Genomic DNA, 22748 nt, shown 5'->3' with positions numbered 1-22748 from the left:
TATCTATCTATCTATCTATCTATCTATCTATCTATCTATCTATCTATTGCCTATCCCACTATGTCCTGGACTAACAGTGAGTGGCTAGGTGACTTGATATTTGAGGGGATGTAGAGTTTAATTTTATAGGTGTGTCATACTATCAGATCTCAGGACAGTCTGGCTCAGTGTTAAGAATAACAGCTACAGCTGGATCTTGGAGGGGATATGGGATTCATCTTTTTATCCCTGATAGAAGTATAACGTACTATACTATTCCGCATAGTACTTTATAATTAACAGTCACCAAGGCTGGTAAAACTCAGATTCGTTCCCTGTCCACTGTACCTTAGTGGTTGTCAATCAAATAGTTTTCTAGTCCAGTCTCCTGTGCACAGCACCTCAGCAGGAAACCTTATACCTCTTTGCTGAGGATGCATGGTCACGGCAGGGTGGTCAAATCATAGGTCAAATGTCGTAGAACTTCCACTCAAGCCAGCATAACTCCATGTTCAGTTATCTGCTATAGACCACCTCTGAGGAAACTGCACATTCAATAACTAACACAACTCATGACCACACAGGTATGAAATTAGATAAACCCAAGAACAAGTAAGCCTGAAAATTAAGGCTAAGAGTAGAATCTCAGCACAGATAAAGCTGAGTTTGTCTCACTTTCTCCTTTTCCTTTGCTGTGTGGGTTCTTCTGTAAGAACCCTAACTCTGGTTTCATTAGCTGTGAAATGAGAGGTTCGATGTAATGTGCAAGTGGAAAGACTATGGCTGCAGCCCTTCAAAACAGAAAGGGTAGGGGGAAAGAAGTTTTAGAAATTTTAGGTATTCTTAGGAATAGTTATCCTCATATGAAAAGTCAGAAGGAGTGCCGGTCCGACACACTTAGGTAGAAAATCTTATCTGCACAGAGAAAGTCTATCTATATTGAGGGACCCTGGCCAAATAACAATCAATTAATTTTACCAACCATGTATCGTTATTATTTTGATGATGGAAAATTCATTTAACTTTCAAAAAACATCACTGCAATGTATCAGGTTACTACAGAGTAAAGGTCTGGGCATGTGTGTTAGTGAGGGCTGCTATTGCTATAACGAAAAACCAGACCAAAAACAAGTTGAGGAGGAAAGAGTTTGCTCAGTGTACACTTCAACAGTGTAGTCATCACCGAACTAACAGCACTGAACAGAATTTCAAGCAGGGCAGGAACGTGGAGGCAGGCGCTGATGCAGAGGCCATGGAGGAGTGCTGCTCACTGGCTTGCTCCACATAGCCTGCTCAGCCTGTCTTTTTTATAGAACCCAGGACTACCAGCCCAGGGGTGGCCTCACACATAATGGGCCAGGCCCTCCCACACCAACCACAAATTAAGAAAATAGCCTACACACTTGCCTACAGTCCTATCTTATGAAGGCATTTTTTTTTTTTAAATTGAGACTCCCTCCTCTCTGATGATTCTCTCTGATGATTTGTGTCAAGTTGACATAGGCCTCATCAGCACAGTCTCATTTGCAAAAGAAAGGGAATGTAATATAAAGAATAAGAAAATTCAAAAGAGCTAGGCTGACCCAAACGAATCATGAAAACAAATGGCCTCCCAAGGATTTTACAGCTTTTTTAGAACCAAAGGATTCAGAACTGAACAACCTAGCCATTATAATGTTTACCTTAATTTCTAAGTGCTCAATAAGATTTTGGGTATAAAAATGTGAATGTTCTCCGTTTAATGTGCTCTCCCTCTCCCCCTCGCTCTTCCCACCCTTTGTGATTGTTGTTTCAACGTGTAAGCTCTCAGCTACGGCAGTGGCAATGCCTGCCTGTGTGCCGCCATGCTCTCCCGCCATGATGCTTACGGACTAACACACTGAAGCCAGCCGAGGGACTCAGAAAACTCTGAAGCCCCAAGACTCCCCTCATTGCTGATGTTTATTACATCGTTGGGGCTACAGCATCCCAAGAGGGAGTAGTCATCCCCAGGAACAGGGGTAGCCCAGCAGACATTTGGCCTCTTGACACTTTGACTTTGAGACAAATTACAACTACCGGAAGTGGTCCTCCTGTTGGGAGGACTGAAGAAAACCTGACATCAAAGTTCTAAATGCAAATCTCAGCCTGGTGGCCTCTTTCCAATCTTTCTTGGTGTTTCTAACTACACAGCTTAAACAACAGTGATGTGTGATGCCCACTCTGACAAGTACATGACTGGGATCAGAAACCCGAGCTGATATTCATTTACTGTAGAAGAGCTGCACTAAAAAATAAAAATAAAAAAGGGAAAGTATTGCATTGCTTTACGAACGGTGCAGTCTCCTTCCTCATTCGGCTTTTCTGCCTTGTAAATGGGCACACATACTTGAGGGAAATGGGAAGTAGCCATTGTTTTGCATCCTCCCCCTTTCCAGTCCATTTTATGAACGTTAACCATCCATCCAGGCTGGACCAACCCGGATAATTGCTCCCAGAGGTCAGGATACATCCCTGGAGTCCAATCTCAGCTGCCTGTGATTCCATACTGAGCAGGAAAGACCATGCCTCAAGTGCATACAGACAAGGTGGAAAAGGGGGGAATAGAAAATTTCTTCTGAGGCTGGCCCAGGAACCACAAAAAAAGTACACATTTTCACTGAGGAGTGGGGAACTCTAATTTGAATAGTTGAATAGTTTGTCTAAAGATGTGATAGTCTGACTTCTTTGATCTCATATTTCCATATACTGAAATTCTTACTTTTTATAACCTTCTAGTGTATTTTTGAAAGAATCTGTGGACTTCATTCTTTAAAGTCAAATAGCTACTGTCTTACAACTTTTGAAAATTATATAAACCAACTAATTTTCTGTCACCATTTGTTATTTGTTAATACAATATCAAGAGATACTGTCAGGGAGAATTAAAAATTTCCAGGAAAAAATGTGAAGTTTCATCTAGTAAGGTTTTAAAAATATAAATATAAAATTGAGGACCTTTCCTGATGTTCAAATAACATTTTTTTTTTCGTTCTCTGCATCAAAAACACCTTTTCTTCTTTAAAATACTAGCCTTGATAAAAAAAGATTCAATTAAAGCATGCATTGTTATTGGCCTATTATTTTTAGGTTTTCTTACTTGATGGAGCTGCTGGCCCAATGCCAGGTGCCTGATATTAACTCTAATGTTTCAGGTCAGAGAAATCTGTACTTAAGACTGTACGGAGGAGAAGCCAGGGCAAAAACACTGGACACCCAACTGGCACAAGCAACTCTCAAAGTCCCCTGAACCATTTTCATAAAAACTTCAGGCTTAAGACAAAGGTGGCGGTGGTGGCGAGGTGGGAGGAGGAAGAGAATGGAAAGATTGACTCGTACTGCAGTTGTGAGATGAATGTGAGATAATGATGCCAATTAAAGTTTGGAAGCTTTACCTCAGTGGAAGCAGATGACTCAAAGTGCTGTCGAAAGCTCCGGGAAGGTGGAGATTTAAAGACTTTCAAGGACTAAGCGCTGGGAGATAGTATTGCTACAAATCATAAAGAGGCTTATGGGTGATTCATACAAAGCACACTTTTGGGCAAATGGCAAAGCTGGAATCTTTGAAAGTGTTCCCAGTCTTGGGTCTTTGCCATCGGCACCTGTTGTACTGCACGCTGACAAGAACACACCGGGTGTCAGTATTTCCATAGGTGTGTGAGCTGCACTACACAGGCCCCGTCTTCCTGAGCTTTCACTGTCTTTTTTCATTTTCGATGGGGCCTCACTAATGATGAGGTAACTACAAAGCCAGGTTGCATGCCCTGCCACCCACAGGGAGCTATGTGTGAAAGGCATATTAACTGCACCTTTTGTTGTGAGGTGTATGTCCTGACTTCAGACTCTGGGTGACAAAGGAAGCTCAGGAGCCTTGGCTGGCTGGAGCTGAGAATATGTGGGAATGAGGACTTTGATGACGAGTTCATCAGCTAGGGTACATGATGTGAAGTGACTGTGTAATGCTCAGCAGCCTCTTCAACCTTAAATGATGCATGGGTCCCTCATGAGCTACACAGAAGATGTGGGAACTGAGAGAGGACGGAAGAGACTAATGGTGCCTGTAAACGAGCAAAGTGCATTACGTATGCATGAAGTTGTCAAAGACTTATTAATAAATAAAAATTTAAAACTTACGTACTATGGCCTGGACAAATGGTTTAGTAGTTAAGAGTACTGGCTGCTCATCCAGTAGACGTAGGTTTGATTCCCAGAACTAATATGGTGGCTCACAACCTTCTGAATCTATAGTTCCAAGGGATCCAATGCCCTCTTCTGGCCCCCGTGAGCACGATGGTACACTGACATAACTGTAGGTAGAATACCCATACAAATACTGCTACAACAACAATAATATCAACTCAAGTACTACAGGCTGGGCATGGCGACACATATCTGCAATCTACTCAGGACCCTGAATCCAGAGGATTGAGAATTTGAGTACTCTGTGCTACACAGTGAGAACATGTTGCAAAATCAAAACAAAACAAACAACAAGCCAAAAAGTTAAAGTCCCCAAACTCATGCAGTTTGTGACAGGACAATATGCAAAACACAAGGCACAGATTAAAAAGCACCCGTGGTTTTGGAGAAAAGAATAGAGATCTTGGTATTCTGAACTACCCATTTTGTTTTTTCATCTGTAAAGGTGTGGAAAACAACACCCATCTGTAGACATGCTGTATTAAATAAAAATAACCATGTGAAAGCTGTTCATTAGAGCCATATGGCATAGTAAATAGGGACACAGGACGGCAGGCGCAGGTTCTAATTTCAGCTCGCATCTGACCTCACTTTTTCTTCACTACGGCACTCATTTCATGACAGTTCTGTGAATAGTGAGTAATCCACCCAAAGTACTTCAGAACCTATCTGGTATACAGCAGGCAAATTCGTAGCTGTATTTTATTATTATTGCATTTGTAAGTATTTATAACTTTTACTGTACTTACTGACTTATAATAAAAGGGGAAAAAAGATGTCATAACCAGTGATAAACACAGCTCTATTGGTTAATTGTGCTTTAAAAGACATAATCTGAGACAGTGGGCCAAGGTTTATTCATTGGATTAGTGGAGCACGGATCTTTTAAGATCTATTGTCTGTATGTATTTTATAGATGTCTATGTATTGTATGTGTATGTATAGCATGTGTGTGCACGACTGTATGTATGTGCACCTTGCCAATCAGATGCCTTCAGAGACCAGGAAAAGGGAGTGCCCTGAAAGAGCCATCCAGCATGGGTGCTGGAAACTAAACCTAGGTCCTCTGCAAGAGGAGCATGTGTTCTTACCCTCTGGATCACTTTTCTTGCCCCAGTGATCTTTTCTGACATCTGCAAGCTATAAGGCAATCAAGTAAGATTTTATGTGAAGTTAACTTGTTTGCTTTAAGTGCCAAGGACATAAAATGACTCGGCAGTTTCCATGTGTTACACTATAAAGATGTAGACTAAATTGACTGTCTTTAAGGATGCCAGAGTCAAACAGAAGAGGGTCAGAGGAGCCACAGACAAGAAAAAAGCAGGTAAAGATATGGGGTGAGCAGTGTATGTGGTGCGAGGGGCACTGAAGAGTATATGCTGATTGATTGTCCTCTCTTTGGGGTATACGAATGCATGCATGTGTGTGATATGTGTGTGTGTCTATGTGGTGTGATGTGATACATATATAATTTTTATTATAATTATTTCATGTATGAGTGTTTAACTTAAATGTATCGCTATATACCATGTGTGTGCCTATGCCTGAGGTGGTCAAAAGAGGATATGCGATTCTGTGGGATTAGAGGTACATATGGTTGTAAGCTACTATGTATACGATGGAATTCTAACATATGTCTTCTATAAGAGCAACGAGTGCTCATCACTAACTCAGCACCCCTGCGCCCTTGATTGTTTTCTTACTACCACATTCTGATTAATCACTATGTTCACTGCACTAAAAAACCTCATTCAGTGGGCCAAAGAGATGGCTTAGCAATTAAAAATGTCTGCTGCTGAGCCTGATAACTGAGCTCCTTCACAGGACTGTTTTGTAGTTTGTATGGTTCACAGCTGGGTCTGCTGTACAATAGTGGCAATGGTATTACAGGGATCACCAACTGCTCTCTGACTGGCTTTGAGGCTTGGTCCAAAGAGATGAATTCATGCCAAGTAGTGTTATCCTGGTTGTGGTGGCTTGAATAGGAATGAACTCATAGATTTAAATGTTTGTTTTCCAGGGAGTGGCAATATTAGGAGTTGTGGCCTTGTTGGAGAAAGTGTGTCACAGGAGGGTGGGCTTTGTGCTTTCAGAGTCTCAAGCCAGGCCCATTGTCACTGTCTCTTCCTGCTGCCTGCCAATCCAGATGTGGAATCTTGACCCCTTCTTCAGCACCATGTTTGCCTTTGTGCCACCATGCTTCCCATCATGATGACAATGGACTAAACCTCTGAACCATAAACTTCTGAGCCATCCCTAATGAAATATTTTCCTTTATAAGAAAGAGTAGCCGTGGTCATGATGTCTCTTTACAGCAATAGAACACTTAACTAAGACACTGGTCAAAAACCCACAGTGTTGTTTAACTAAATTGGCAAAGTGTCAGACTGCCTCCTTAATAGTTATGTTTTCATAAAATGCTACTCTCAGTCTTATGTAGAGAAGCTTCTCTTTCCAGTAAGTTGTGATGAGTTCAGAGACTCATGCCTGCTCAATGTGCTGAGAGTAAGTGGTGAATGAGTACTCAGTCCTAAAAAGGACATGTGTACCATGCCTTCTAAGGAGCAGGGAACATTTCAGAGAAGGAGATAGAAAGAAGGTAAGAGCTGGAAAATACAGAAAGGAGGGCTAAGAAATGCCAACTTCTGGAAAAGGAATAACCATTACAATTGTAAATCCACAGCAGCTATGGATGCCTACACTGAGTACATACACGAAAGGGCTTGTCAACACTTAGCACATATGGAGGAAGGGTTCTATAATTCACTGCCAAGCTATTTATTACTGATAGATAGAGTAAGGAAGAGATGAAAGTCACTGCTTTCATCTGTGTGCCCACTGGTGACCCCATCTGGGTCCAGTGGACAGCTCCATTCAATGCTTATACAGATTGTCCTGGTAAAACTAAACTAAGTGACAAACCAAGACTAGAAATCATGAATCTGAGCAAGATGGGGAAGGGATGGGAATCAGAAAGCATCATATACATGTGGATATTGTTGAAGAACAAATATAATACTAATTTTATAAAAAGACAAATTGTGTATTTGCTTCCTGAGTTAAGGAGAGGAAGCATTCTGTTTCTCCGTGCCCATCTCTCACCCGTTCTCTTGTGAGAATTTGGTGCTCCTTGTACACACCTGTCACCCTTTTCTAGACAGAACTGATATACTTTGGTCATAAACCCAAGCATTTCCTCAGGAGATATGACATTTCTAGTAATGTGATTATTATGGGGTAAGAACCAAGAAGCAAAATCTAGAAAGGTAGAATGACTTGAGCTTCTTTCTCAGGGGCAGGAAAAAAATACCTTTTTAACACCTGAGCCAAGAATGAGGTGGCTGGTTAATGGCTCAGAAAAGCTTTGGTTGGAGGAATCAATGAATGAATAAATGACAGGCCAGCCATCAATAACAATGAGATCTGAAGTCTGGATGTGCCACAGGGAAAAGGAAAAATGTGATGACCATTTGGAAAGGTCATCATGAGACTGTTTCCCCTTTCCTATGGAAATCTAAAAATAAAAACTCTTAAAATAGTGGCAATTTCAGGCAAGGTAAAAAAAAAAAAAACATAAACAAAAACAACAACAACAAAAACCAAATCCCCCAGAATCCTCCTCCTTTCTATTTCTGGCTTAAAATTGGCTGCTAGAATACAAAGACTTTTGTTCCACAATTAAGGATGCAATTAAAAATGTAAATGGCTGCAAGAGTGCGCATAATACTAATGAGTCTCGGAGTATAAATGGAGAATCAAAATTTATTCTCCATTAAAGGAAGCACATTCTAAGCACAGACAGAGACAAGGGAACTTTCTTCTTTCTTAACAAGTCCCATAGGATGAGTTTCCTCTAAGACATGGTTCAAAGTAATCCTAAGGGTCCTGTAAGCGATAGCATGTCCATATTACAAATAAGACAGTCAAGATTGCAGCTGAGGGCTGTGGGTGCACCTCAATTTGGAGAGTACTCATGTAGCATACACGAAGACCCTAGGCTCAACTCATAGCACAACATCAACTGGACACAATGTTAGACTCCTAAAATCCCATCTCTTGAGAAGATAAAAAGGCGAAGGTGGCCTTCAACTATATACTGAGTTCAAGGCCATACCAGGGTATATGAGACTCTGTCTTAAAAGAGAAATTTACAATTAATAAGTGTCTTAATTAGAGTTAGTGTAATATTGCTGTGATGAAGCACCATGATCAAAAGCAACTGGGGAGGGACATATCCCATTGGGGGAATCCAAGGCAGAAACTCAAACTGGGTGGCAACCTTAAGACAGGAGTTGATGCAGAGGCCATGAAAGGGTGCTGCTTACTGGCTTGCTCCTCATGACATGCTCAGCCTGCTTCCTTATAGAACCCAGGTCCATCAGCTCAGGGATATATTCCCACCCACAATGGGCTGCCCCTTCCCCCATCACTAACTAAGGAAATGCCCTACAGGCTTTCCCGCCTATAACCCAGTCTAATGGAGGTATTTTCTCAGCTCAGGTCCCTCCTCTCAGATAACTCTAGCTTGTGTCAGGATGACATAGAACTAGCCAGCACAATAAGCTACAAATTTTGTCCTAGAATGCCTTTCATGGGAAAGTCAAAATATAACAAGAAAGAAACACAAGTTTCATTACCTCGAATGCTAGCGCTGCTCCTACAGGGCTGGCTTCAACTTGATGGCACGACAGTATAAACAAAGATATAACAGGGCAAAGCAGTGCCTTGTCTCGGCTGTTTGTAAACTGCTTTGGCCTTCAGATTCCCTTGAAAGTTTCTCTCTCTCTCGCTCTCTCTCTCTCTCTCGCTCTCTTAGAATGGGGAAAAGAATTACACCTGTGGCACAGTACTGTGGTGAGGTTTAAAAGAGATCAACAATGGGCCTCTAGCACATGAATTCCTGGGTCCTTCATTACTGCAGCCCAAGCTGCCATTTCATTTTGTCATGTACTTTCTACCTCTCCTCTGCACTCCCCAGTCAATAAGTTCTATTTCATCCTGATAAACTGTTAACAGATATCTGGTCATATCATACCACCTCCCCTAGAAGGTAGGGGTGTGTATGTGTGTGCGTGTGTGCACGCACGTGTGTGCCTTGAGTGCGCGCGCGCGCGCACACACACACACACACACACACACACACACACACACACGGCCATTTCTGCAGTGCACATGTGGTATGTATGTGCTTTTGTGTGTGTACTTGTGCGTGGGGGTGGAAACCAGAGGTTGCCATTTGGTGCCATATTCAATAACTCTCTACCCTTTTTGAGATGTTTTCTCTCGCTGTGCTGGGAGTTCATCAAAGAGCTAGACTAGCTATCCGGCCAGGCATCAGCAAGGATCCTCCCATCTCTGTGCATCTCATATGGGTGCTGCAGATGTGAACAGAGGTCTTCATGCTTGTAGGGCAACTATTGTACTAACTCAGCCATCTCTTTAGCTCCCACCCGGAAGATTTTAAGAGAGAAAACTAACTCTAAATTCAGTGCCCTTAATTTCCTACTCTGCTGCATCATACTATATTACAATTAAATCAATTTCACAGTCTGTAAATGATGTTCTTAACTAAGAATATGCAAGTCAAGGAATGAGGGTCAACATAACTGTCAGCTAATGTATGCCAAGTAGTCAGTAGCAGTTTGCACTCCATTGCCTACACCTTCTCTGAGGAGAGTGGTGGAAAGGCTGGAAGAAGGGAGAAAAGCTTCTGCCCTGTATCCGAGTACACGGAAGTCAATGCCTTGCCATCTGTCTTTTGGTAAAAAGGCATCACCAGATGAGGTTGGAATGGCTGTGCCCCTGAAAAGAGGTTCCAGGCTGGTTGCTGTACAACTCTCTTCCCCGCCATGACTTGGTTACTGACCAGTGGATCCACGAAATAGGAATAGAAGTCTATGCTGTGATTCAGAGGAAAATGCCTAGTATACAAAAATCTTCTCCCTATGTGAAGGAAAGCTGGGCTATAGTATTCCTGTCTCACCATAATTAATGATATAAAAATAATCTTTCCCCCAAATAAAAGCCCATCGAAGCAAAGTGTTCTGGGTGATATTTGTTTTCTCAAACTAGCCACTAATGGAACACCCAGGCTTTGTCTCCTGGGATAGAAAGGTCAACCTTGGCCTTACCCCAGACTTTCTCTCTTACAAGTCTGTGGGTCTGTGTCTAATTATTAATTAGGTTCTATTTAAAAGAGAGTCAGAGTTTGGGGGACAAATGAAGCAGGCTGTAGTCCTGGTACTGGCCTATCTTTCCTGGAATTGCAGTGTTGGCGGGCAGTGCTTGTGCCTTGAGGATACAGATGGACTTTAAGCACTTGCTGTCCCCACTTGGTAATTAATTGCTACCAGTTCGTTCAGATACTTTGGCTGTATTTGCATAGGAGAGATAGATGCAGAGGGCATTCATTTAATAAATATTTATTAAGAAAACTTCTAACTTGACAAAATAAAGACACTAACTAAAATTTGTAGGCTATTCAATGGTATGTCCACGTGGACAACTTTCCTCCAGATCTATTTAAATAGGATTGTAATTGTAAGGCATGTGACATATTAGTTATCAGGAAATGATCCTTAGAATAATGTTCTACATAACTGATAAACTACTAACAAATTTGGACTATGCATGTTTGAGAGAAAGAGCCTATGGCTCTTATTCATCTCTGCATTCTTAACATCTATTAAGGATGTTAAGGCACACTGTAGGCAAATGCAAGCAATATGCTTATTGACTAGAAAAATCCACAAATGACTGGATGTGTAATGGTTAACACTGTCAACTTGACAGGGTCCAGAACCATCAGGGAGACAAGCCTCTGAGCATGCATGTGAGTGATTATCATTAGGTTAGTCTCTGGGCATGCCTGTTAGGGATTGTCCAGTTTGAGTTTATTGATTGTAAACAGCATTATCCCATAGTCTAGGGTCCTGGGTGGCATAGAAAAAGAAGAAAGGTGGGTAAATAAGAACATTCATCACTCTTTGTTTTCAGGCTCTGTGTGTAATGTGACCATCATGTTAGGTTCTTGAAACAATAATGAACTGTATTTTAAGATTGTGATTCAAAATAAACCCTTCCTCCCTGAGGTTGCCTTTAAGCACTTTAAGTCAGGGTACTTTATCACAGCAGGTAAGCCAGTCACCTTATATACATTGTTTGGAAAGAATTAGGCAGGGGACCACCTTCAGTCCATTGGTCATATTATACACAGACCATAAAAGAAAATCCTTTCAGCACAATAAAAAAAAATCTTACAAAGATTATAACATTTTTATAAATAAAAAAATTTATTTTATTATAAGATTATTTTATTATTATTTATTATAAGATTATATTTATTTTATTATAAGATTATTATAAATAAAAAAATCTTTCTTATAAAGAAAATCCTTTCAGCACAATAAAAAGCAATTATGAGAGAAATAGTCTTTCAGGTTCAAAACGGAATTGAGGAGGAGGCCGAAGACACAAGAAAAGCAGAGGGGCAGAAGAAGAAGTCATGAGTGTGGCAGTGCTGTTATCTGTGAGAAGGCTAGTTGGTATGAATGTAGTGACTAGAGTTTGTGGCTTCTGCTGAACTCTTTTCAGGCTTCTCTGGGTTAAGTCTAACTAGGAAGTTGACAAAGCATGGCATTCTGGAGCCACGAACTATGGGCCTTTTTTCATGCACCATGGTACAGAAGACAGAAAGGCATTTCAGCCACCGGGAAACTTTGTCCTCCTTTCTCTGTTAGAAGAAAGCAATGAAAGAAAGGGTGTGAAATGCCTGCTCACAGTCAATTCTATGGTCTCTGCCCTTTTCTGGACAGACAGCCTTTGTAACCAATGATGATCAGCAACCAAGATTTGTCACTATCTTTTCATGTACAAAGTATTTGAATTCAGTATTTTATTAAGCGACCATACCCACTTCATCATATCCTACTCATGGTACTATTTTTTTTTTTTCACAGACAAAGAAACTAAGCCAACAGAGATAGCTCTGATTTCTCTATGATCACAGAACTAGTGAGTAGCAAGGTCATACTACAAAAGTACCTGTGTTTGGCAGAATCCAATAACTGTGTCCCTAAATATTACTCTACAGCATCTCACAAATAGAACCTGAATGTCTGTGCCCATGCCTAGTCTAGCTGGGGAATCTCAAGAGAATCATTTGGAAGAATGTCTTTCTTAACTCTAAAAAAGGAACCATACCCCTACTGTAGGGCTAAGATAATTTCATAGAATAATAACTGGGAAAAAAAAAGAGCATTTGATTGAAGGAAGCCTCATGACAGGCATTTCCCTCTACTTGTACGTCTCCCCTCATGTCAGTCGTAATCCCCTTCCACCTGGGCTACACCTGCAAGCATCTGGGATCCCTGGATACTGCATTGCTAATGCAGGGAAAGTGCTTTTTTCTGCCTGACTGGGTACCAAGTTATTGACCTGGAACTCTTCTGTGTATCTGTAAGCCATGAATCATGATGCACTGATGAGTTATTAAATCAAGTCAATCAGTTGTAACCATCACTCAGCACAGAGAGACTGATCACACAGAACGGAAAATAATGAAGTTCGTGCTATACATAAACAATTATGTATATAATTATGTATTATATTGTATTATGTATTATAATTATGTATACAACCCACAGTACTAAGTAATGTCGAAGTTTTTTAATCTTTATGCATGTTTCTATTTATAGGGCTTTGAGAAAGGATGAATGCCATTTATTCCTTGGGTCAAAATCTTAAAAAAGTGTTTGAAATAGCAACTCAAATATTGCGCATTAAGAAGCAGTCAAAATTTTGGAGGTTTCTCTGGCTACAATATCCCAATACATTTACCTGTTGTTCCTGGCTCACACTAGGTAGTGAGTTTCCTACAGGGAAGAAACATTTTCTGCTGAGTTCCTGTGCCTTTTTCAGGTTTAGGAGCAGAACAGATATGTAAATGATGCCTCAGGACTATGTGAGTCAAGGGTGGTCCTCAGAGCATTGATTCTTAAATCCTAGTTCATAACAAAGAGGATACTTGCTGCAAGTCTCAATATTCTTCTTCATTAACAAATGAACATAGGCTGAAATTTTGTTTAATGTGACCTTTCACTCCCAAGCAATGGATCTATGTCTTTGTGTCTCTATCTGGCCTCCTGCCTTCACCCAGCGATCTGGGTGCTTTTACTCATTTTGAGGAAGCTTCTTTGCTGGACATCTGTGCCTCTATGGAAACTTAAAACCCTCCATCTCTGACTTCAGTTCTCTCAGCAGCAGGGAAAGCAATGTTCTTTGAAAACGAGCTTTTTACTGGCTGATGGGCAGGAGGGGAGAATGTCTTTGAACAAATAAATTCGTGGTCACTCCACCTAGGCACACACTTGCTACTTTTGCCCATATGGAAAGCCTTGATGACATGCAACAAATCCTACATTACAGCAGCTCTGGGGATTAAGTGCATCTACTAGGGAACTAATAAAGTACCTGTCCAGTACTCTGAAATTGCTGGATTTGTGTCCTTAACACATCAGTTTCTTTCTTTTCGTGATACTAGGTTGGAATCCAGGCTCTCCCACCAGCTACATAAGAACTGAACTGTTGGACTGTATCTCCAGCCAACATTATTTGTTGTTAAGATTCTATAACTATAGGTTTTCATAATGTAGCAAACATAAAAGTCAAACAGCTCAAACACATCTTAATCATACACGTATAGTATTATGAGTGCCAATCGATTTCATTTGTACAATGCGCCCACGTCACTGCCTGTTACGGGGATGGTTGGCTGATCAAGATGACACCGTGTGACCCTCTGAGCCGGATGAATTAATGAGTAAGCAAGCATATGAGACATATGTGAAATCCATTGAGGAGTGAACATGCCACCCCTCCACGCCATAATAAAGCTGTGGGAAGTAACTGGCTCCAGGAAGCTTGTCTTAAATTAGCACAGGATAGAAGACTTCAAATAACTTTTAGCAATATGGATTGAAAGAAACCATTCTCTATAGTGCTACTTATGACTCCCCCACTTCCTAATGGGTGCAGATATTACACATACGTGCAATGCACATATATGTAATAATCCCAGTAGTAGCTACTTGACTAGGGGTTAAGCTCCAATGCTTAGAATTCTTAGGATCATCTATGGCAAAAAGTGTTTATGAAGTTGGGTCTGGAGACAAACCACACTTTAATCCCAGCACTCCAGAGTCAGGTGTTAGTTCGAGGTCAGCCTGGTTCACAGAACAAGTTCCAGGCCAGCCACAGATACGTGGTGAGACCCTACCTAGTGATTATAAGAATTCCATAACTCAGGACAACAATGTCGTAAACCTCACATAATACGGTAACTTGCCCATATCCACCACTGGATTTTGGTCAAAAGTCTTAGTGTGCCTTCTCATGGAAACTCCTGGGAGCGCAGGAAAGTGTTGCGGGTGTCAGATGAGGGACAGTACTGTCTTAATTTCACGAAGTGCTATGTTGGCAGCTGTTAGGCGCTGGCTTTGCAAAACAGTGAGAAACAAAACATTTGTCCTCTTTGTTCATAAAAAAAAATGCTTCTTTTAAAATTTTCTCTCAGTTTAGGTTTCCAATTTTCCTGCAGGTTTCATTTTTGTTTACCATTTATCAGGATGAAAACTTGGTTCTAATCAATAATACTTTCAAATGTCTTTTGATTTTATGTATCACAGACCTTCATTAAATTTTCAACAACGTAAACTTTTAACCCATCTTCACCAATAATTTTACTGCATAAACGATTTTTTCATGTAGTTCATTTTTAATCACATTAATTTTGATGATTTTTCCTTGTTGTTTGAGTCTATAAGGCCATTCAGTTGACTAATTTGTCTGGGTACTATTAGCCAAACTATTTTTTTCCTATTTTCTATCCCAGAGTAAGACATTTCAAGATTTTTCAAAATAATTTTTATCATTAAAAACTAGTGACACAACACAAGTATGGAAAAGAGAATAGATACAAATTGGCTTAATTTACATCTCACTTGAGATGCCATTATGAGACATTTTCTAAGGTAGTTCTCCACATTTCCTTCCATGGACAATAAGATACTACAAAACAATCTAGAGCACAGTTGGTCAACTATGAAAGATTAACAGTCATGTAGATCTATCTATCTACTATTTATATATCTATCATCTACATATTTATAATCTATATAATCTATCATCTATCTATCTACCTACTTTTCTATTTATCTGTCTATATCCTCTATCCATCATCAATCATGTATTTTTAAGCCTCAAGAATCCTGAGGAATAGAAACTCCCCAGAATAAGCTGGCATTCTATGATGGCTACAGCATCCAGCAAATTAAGGCCCCAGAGAACCTGCCATATTCTGAAATTGGTCTTCTATTTTCTTCTTGGCATGTCTAATACATAGGAAAGTTAAAGTTAACTTTACATTTGGAATTCAGACAAGTCCAACTCAATGCATAATTTAGTATATGTATCATGGGATTCTTGCTGGAAAAAAAAAGTGAAATTTGGGTGAGAAGATGTGGCCTTAGCTGTCAGTCAGATCCTGGGCAAGAGCTGTCAATGGGCATCCAAACAGTGAGAAGCTGGTTCCTCCAAATAGTGCATACAGTTATTCTGACCATGTAAGGGACCGCACTTCCTCTCAGCTGCTACGATTTGTATTACTTACTAAATGTCCTCTGTTGGCAAAATAGCTCAGTGAATAAAGGAGCTTACATCCTAGCCTGAAGATCATAGTCAGTCTCCAGAACACACATGGTAGAAGAACATGTGCGTGTGTGCGCGCATGCGTACACACACACACACACACACACACACACACACACACACACACATAAAAGTTAGATGTAATACAGGAGCCAGAACTAGTAAGTGGAGCCTACATAGCTCCCTCAAGAGAATTCCAGGCAGAAAAAAATGCTGACGGGCATTGTGAATTCACTCATTCCTTACCAAGGCTAGCCTGGAACTTACTCTGTCTCCAGGTTGGTCTTAAACTTGTGGTGGTCTCAATCTCCTAAGTACTGAGATGTGGTGTAAGTCACCACAGTGGGCTAATTAATGAGTTTCAATAAGCCAGGAAATCATGAAGTGTTATGGTCCAAGAAACAACGGGTATTCAGATTCTACTGAAGAAAGTATTTCCAGCAAAGCTTTCAGAAAAACAACCAATACACATAACTCTTTGACAGAATAGCTGATTTCTAATAAATGAATGAGAGCTAATGCACTCAATCTCAGAAGAGTTGGGAATAAGGAATATTTTCTTCCAAGACTGAATGCAAGCAAATGTCCAGAGCTTCAGTCTATGCATTCAAGCTTTGCCATGAATGTAACCCATGTCATACTTTAATATGTTTCAATATTTTTAGGGAATAACTTGAGAGTTGGGTGCCCCAGCACCAAGAAAGTTCTAGAATTTGCCAACTTAAGCAACACAGCAACAACCCCCCCCTTTTTTTCCCAAAAGATAAAACTGGAGAAGAGTTTTAGCCTGATAACATTTCAAAAATTACTTCAAAATGGTTAAATGCAAGGCCTTTGAACAGAAGTACCCAGACAAACATGGGCTAACTGGAACCCAGGCTTGGCGTTTGTGTCGCAATAGCTCAGGACCAGTATATCTGAGTGAGGAATGTGCCGGTGCCTACCTGACATACAGGGAGCGTTTCTGATTGGTTCGAAGGGACCCAGACCCGGAGCTCATGCTGTGGTTCATCATCTGCTCTCGTAGGTCATGGATTTTGGCCTCAAATCGAGCGTAATCTGGGAATAGGGGGGAAAAAAAGGGTAAGTTTGGTTTTGTGCCTTCTGAGAGTTAGACATGCTATATAGACAAGCTATCGACCTGAATGTTTTCATTCCTCTATCAAGTACCAGGTTGATGTTCAACATCAGAACAGCAGGTCTGCTTACTAGTACTTTTTACTCACAAATTCACAGAAAGAAAAGGAGAGATCAGTTACTTTCCAAAAATTACCCAGAGGATATAGAGCCATGACATTCCTAACTTGTGAGACGTTTAAGATTCCATACAATCCTTAACTTGGTTTCCCTCCTTTCTCAAAACTATGGCATGTCATTATAACTAGGATAGTGAAATAGACAAAATCTATTCATTTCAATCATATTTTCTCATTTTCATTTCTACTTGAGTGTATGTGTGTGTGTGTGTGCGTGTGTATGAGAGAGACACACACAGAGAGAGAGAGACAAAGAGAGACAGAGACAGAAAGAGAACTTTCATGTAGCCTTGGCAAACTTGGAACTTGCTAGTCCAGGCCGGCCTCTGCCTCCTGAATGCTGGCATTAATGGAGTGTGCCACCCCTCCAGTTTTTCACCAGCACATTGAAAAATAATTTGATTTTCAGTTCAAATTATTTACAACTTTTTATGAAAATAAGGATAACTAAATTAATGTAGTAAAAAAAAGTCAACTTACCTAAAAATGTTTCAAATTATTTTTAAAGGATTCATTTTATTTTTATTTATTTGGTGTGTGTGTGTGTGTGTGTGTGTGTGTGTGTGTGTAACTATGTATGAGTGCATGCTGGGGTTTTCTGGGAATGCAGCAAATGCTCTTAAGTACTGAGCCATCTCTGCAGCCTTGTGTTTAAAGTTCTTTATAATTAAGAGGTTCCATGAAGCCAACTTTAATTTCAGATCATGTAGCATGTATTGATAGCTGCGAGAATATGGCTTTCCCTAAAAGACCTGGCAATAGCTAACAAAATGCTAAGTTTTGAACGTGAAACACAAAAGTTTGTACTCTGAAGACTTAAAAAGCCCATAATAGTTGGTTAGTAATTTCCAGTGCTGAAGTACAGCCTAGAATTACCAATACTTGGCAGACTTTCTGTTAATAATTCATCCTTAAATAATTAAATAAGCCAAATATAGATTTAATCACATAGTTCATCTAAAATCTATTGACTTTGCTCCAAAACACTGCATTTCATTCCAAGGGAAAACACTTATGAGCCTTGGTGTGATATTATCAGCAGATTTATACCATCTTGAGGAAGCTGTATTTCTCTGCTACCTAGAAGAATCAACTAACATTTATAATGGACCACATTGTACCCATGGCATGTGGTGCTTTGTGGGCCTCTTCTTTGTAGGTCATAAAACAAAGCCTACAGATATCATAAAAGTCACCTCGACTATATAAACACAGAGCGGAGAACGGCAGTCCTCTGCCTTCTTCCTCACAGATGTCCTTCCCCAAAGCTCATCAGGGGAGGGAGGTGTGAGCTGGAAATGCTTGTGGGTATGCGTGTGAGCATGGACTGAACTATGTATTGTGCTAAAATGATTTTCTCTTTTTTAAATAGTGTGGCATGGATGGCTAACCGCTTTCTGCCAAGTCTGTGACTATGATATTTCTTAATAGCATTTTATATTTATACTAAATATAACTAGCTTATTTAAATGTAATAGTTTTTTTAACTAGCCTCATGTCTTTAGGTCTGTGCTGCTCTTCATTTTATAAATAAGTGTCTTGCTGCATGTGTGTACATTATGGAATGAATCAGTATGGCACCACAATTAGAGGTACTGGTCAATACTTTACATAACAATTGTACAACCCTCACTAGCGCTTTGTTTTTATGTTTTAAAAATAGGTCTTGTTATGTAATTCAGGCAGCCATGGGAATCACTGTGTATGCAGAGCACAATATGCCTTGAACTGGTGTTGCCCCTGCCTTAGCCTTCTGAGCGCTAGGATTATAAGCATGCGTTTTCATCCTGCAGAGAAAACAACCACTCACGTGTTTGGGGACATAAAGTGGGAACTTACAGTCTTTTCAGACCCGCCTCGTAGGACTACTCTCTGAAGATAAGTGTCAACCCTGGGTGTCACTCAGCCTCATGGAGACATAGGACCATGCTTCACAACCATGAGGACTTGAAAGAGCAAAATTCTGCCAAGCATATTCTCACAGCAGCTCACAGTCAGCACCTCCCCCTATCTGTCCAGTGACCCATATTGGCACCATCACGCCATCTCACAATTATTTAGGTGGTTACCTGTGTCCACTAGGCTGAGCCCCTTAGGAAGAGCCCATGTCACCTTGTAGGAATTCCCTATGTAGGAATTCCCTGTTCATGACGTGGAATCTGTTAGTTGAGAGAGAGAGAGTTCATAAAAGGTGCATATTACACCTCCCCTGAAGTGCTGATTGCTGAATGAGGAATGGGCCGAGTCATTAGATAAACACGGTTGTGAAATAGCTGCAAGTAAAGAAATCACCGATTCTTAATATTATTTTGCAGAAGAAAGAAGGTAGAATATGTCTCTCTCCTTTTCCAAACGCAAGGACTCAAGATGCAGACTAGTTTTTTGTTGCTGTTGTCAAATTGCCTGCACCTGCAAACCGCTCTGACATCTTTACTGCCTTCTAGGCAATGTTTGTTCTCTTCAACTCAGTCATGCCATTTGTCGGAAACAATTCTGACACTTTACCTACACATAATTACGACCATCAATAGACTCATAGGCTCTCATTAGGCTCGTGCTACTATATCATGTATTGTGACAGGATATTTGTGGTAACAATAAAGTTCATTTGCATTGCTGTGTAGCTCATCAGTTACGTTCTCTGTGGCCCATAACTTATATTGCCGCCTTACCTAGCGTCTATCCTACTCTTGATGTAGCGTTTTGATGCTCATCTCAATCACAAAACTTGTATTCAGGGGCACTTACCGGTCCACATAACTTAGCCAAGGCACAAACAGTAGGTTGACAGATACAAATGGGGTGGGAGTGGGGAAGTTGTATGTTTACAGATTCATAGAGATAAACAACCTTATATTTAGAAATATTTTAGAAGTACACATCTCTGCAGGCTGTGAGATGCCAATCTTTACTTTTTATCAAAGTGATGAAAATCCATTCAAAAAGCTAAAATATGAACAACTAATATACTCTCAACTTAGCAACATAGTTTCTTCCTTAAATGCTTCCCTCCTGCCCCTACTCTGCCCTTTGGGGTATTCTTTTCAGCCAAATTGCTAACACTCTTGATTTTAAACCTCATGAGAACATTCAACTGAGATTTTTAAAAACATGCTAATCTTTACAACATCTGGCTTGGAGCAAGACAGAACAGGAATGAATTTGGTTCCAGAATGTGACCTACAGGGATGTTCAGCATGATAATGCTAAGGTTGGATGCTACAGCAAGAGAGCAAGGATCTGCTTTCTGGTGGGATCTAGAAAAGATCATTCTGAGTGAAGTATTCCAGAAGGAGAAAGACAAACACGGTATATACTCACTTATATAGACCTACAAGATATGATGAACATAATGAAATCTACACACCTAAAGAAGATAAACAAGAAAGCAGACACGGGGTAAAATGATCAATCCTCACTTAGAAACGCAAATGGGATGTGCATTGGACATATGACAGGAGTCTACCGCAGAAGGCATCTGAAAGACCCTACCAAGCAGCGTTTCAAAACAGATACTAAGACTCAAAACCAAACCTTTGGCAGAAGAGGAGTTAGTATGACGTGGAAAGGATAGGAGCTCCACAAGGACCAAATATATCTGGGCACAGGGTTTTTTTCTGAAACTGTTTCTCCAACCAAGGACCATGTATGGATATAACCTAGAACCCCTGCTCAGATGTAGCCCGTGGTAGCTCAGTAACAATTGATTTCCCATAGTAAGGGGAACAGGGACTATTTCTGACAGGAACTCAAGGGCAGGCTCTTTGACCTTCCCACCCCCCAAGGGAGGAGCAGTCCTGCTAGGCCACAGAGGAGGACTTTGCAGCCAGTCCTGAAGATACCTGATAAAACAGGGCCAGACAAAAGGGGAAGAGGTCCTCCCCAATCCTTGGATTTGGAAAGGGGCAGGGAGAAGCTGAGGGAGGAAGGGTGGGATTGAGAGGGAATAAGGGAGTGGGATACAGCTGGGATACAATATAATATAATATAACTTTAATAAAATATAACTAATGATAATAATAATAATAAAAAAAGAAAAAAAAAAAGAAAACATGATATGGGAAGCCTTAAAAAAAGAAGAAAGAAAGCAACACTTTACCCTGCACTGTCTCACTTGCAAAAGGCAGCCAATGAGTGCTGAAATTATAAATTACTTCATACTTCTACGTCTTCGCAACTTTCAAGAGAGCACATAAAACTAACTCCTAAGTGGAATGTTCAGAGGGCTGTCAGGAAACACTGGCTTCAGTGAACTCTTGTCCTCTACGCAGGAGAAACCCAGATATCTTTGTGGTCCTCCCCCCCAAAAAAAATTTTTTTTAATACAGGGTTTCTCTGTGTAGCCTTGGGTGTCCTGGACTCACTTTGTAGACCAGGCTGGCCTCGAAATCACAGAGATCCACCCACCTCTACTGAGTGCTGGGGCTATCCCCTATATTCTTAGACATCTAAACCCAACTATACATGAAAGCAAAGGAAAGACTGTCCAGAGGGAAGAAGGGAACCAGAAGGAGCAGGAGGAGCAAGAAGAAGCTGTAAACAGAAAACAATAATGATGGTGTATAAAAGTGCCAAGCCAAAACCCATTATTTTGTAAGCCAACTAAAAACATTAAATTAAATGAGCAAACCTATGGAGCTCCAAATGAAGGGGATAATGCCCTTAGCAGAGGTAACATCGGTGGTGCTCATTTGGAGGGAAGATTTGTTCCTAAAGCACATGCAGAGACTGGGAAGGTTTCAGGTTCAACCTGGGCCATTCCCATCATGCCACTGCCATCAAGTGAATCAGTATTGACTGGAAGGGGGCAATGCACAGAATTTTACTAACCTAATTTTACTAAACTAAATTTTACTAAACTTAAACTGAACTTTACTAAACAATCACTCATTTGGTAGTTTAGGCTTTTTCCTGATTTTGACATGATGGATGATAATATGAGAGAGCTTAAGATTTGGAATATGTAGATGGTATCAACATCTTAGCCTAGCTGTGTAGCAGCTACACATCACTGGGAAAGTTATTAACCTTTCCTGACTCAATTTTCTTAAAAGCAAAATGACAATAATGATAGTGCCTATTTCAAGATATGTTGGGAAGATCTCCAGAGAGCTCATGGATCAGAATGATCGGCTCCTGGTAATGGCTCTTGTCATTTCTTGTTTTTATGTGTAATTTATAACTTATTCTTGTTCATTATTTGCAAACATCATAAGCTCTTTGAGTATTATCAAGTAGAATGGAAACTTGTGTCCATTTCTAAACCCTCTGATTTAGCATCTCCCTCCCATATAAAGCATATCTACCAGGCCAAGTCAGAATAAACCAAAGGTGGCCACAGTTTGGGATTCTTGGTCCCATCTTGGTGAACATTAAATGACCCACAAGATCCTCCTGCCAACCCACAGTCATTTGAAGCCCAGAAGGACTGTGTCCAATTCCAGGGCTACTGCCGTTTTCTGTTGTATTGGTGGCCTCATCTGTCAGGATTATCTCAACACTGAGGGACACTCAGGTGGAGTGGTGAGAAGGTATGAACAGCACACATTACACAGCTGGAGGGGGGGTCTGCCATGCTGCAATTTCCTT

The 22748-nt window shown here is 40.5% G+C and overlaps 1 protein-coding gene across 16 annotated transcripts in view; it reads right to left on the bottom strand.

Moving 5' to 3' along the window:
* Dlg2 (discs large MAGUK scaffold protein 2) overlaps nt 1-22748 on the bottom strand; it is a 1446492-nt gene that overhangs the window by 127382 nt on the left and 1296362 nt on the right. For all 16 annotated transcript variants that reach the window (XM_055623355.1, XM_055623352.1, XM_055623367.1 and 13 more), the window contains one exon: nt 16848-16962. In XM_055623355.1, coding sequence (XP_055479330.1) covers nt 16848-16962 — 115 coding nt within the window. The remainder of the gene's footprint in view (nt 1-16847; nt 16963-22748) is intronic.

Source organism: Psammomys obesus, unplaced genomic scaffold, assembly GCF_907164565.1.
Source record: "Psammomys obesus unplaced genomic scaffold, mPsaObe1.curated_primary_1811, whole genome shotgun sequence".
Taxonomy (NCBI): domain Eukaryota; kingdom Metazoa; phylum Chordata; class Mammalia; order Rodentia; family Muridae; genus Psammomys; species Psammomys obesus.
Note: the sequence above shows the minus strand (reverse complement) of the source record. Positions and strands in the feature narration are given on the sequence as shown.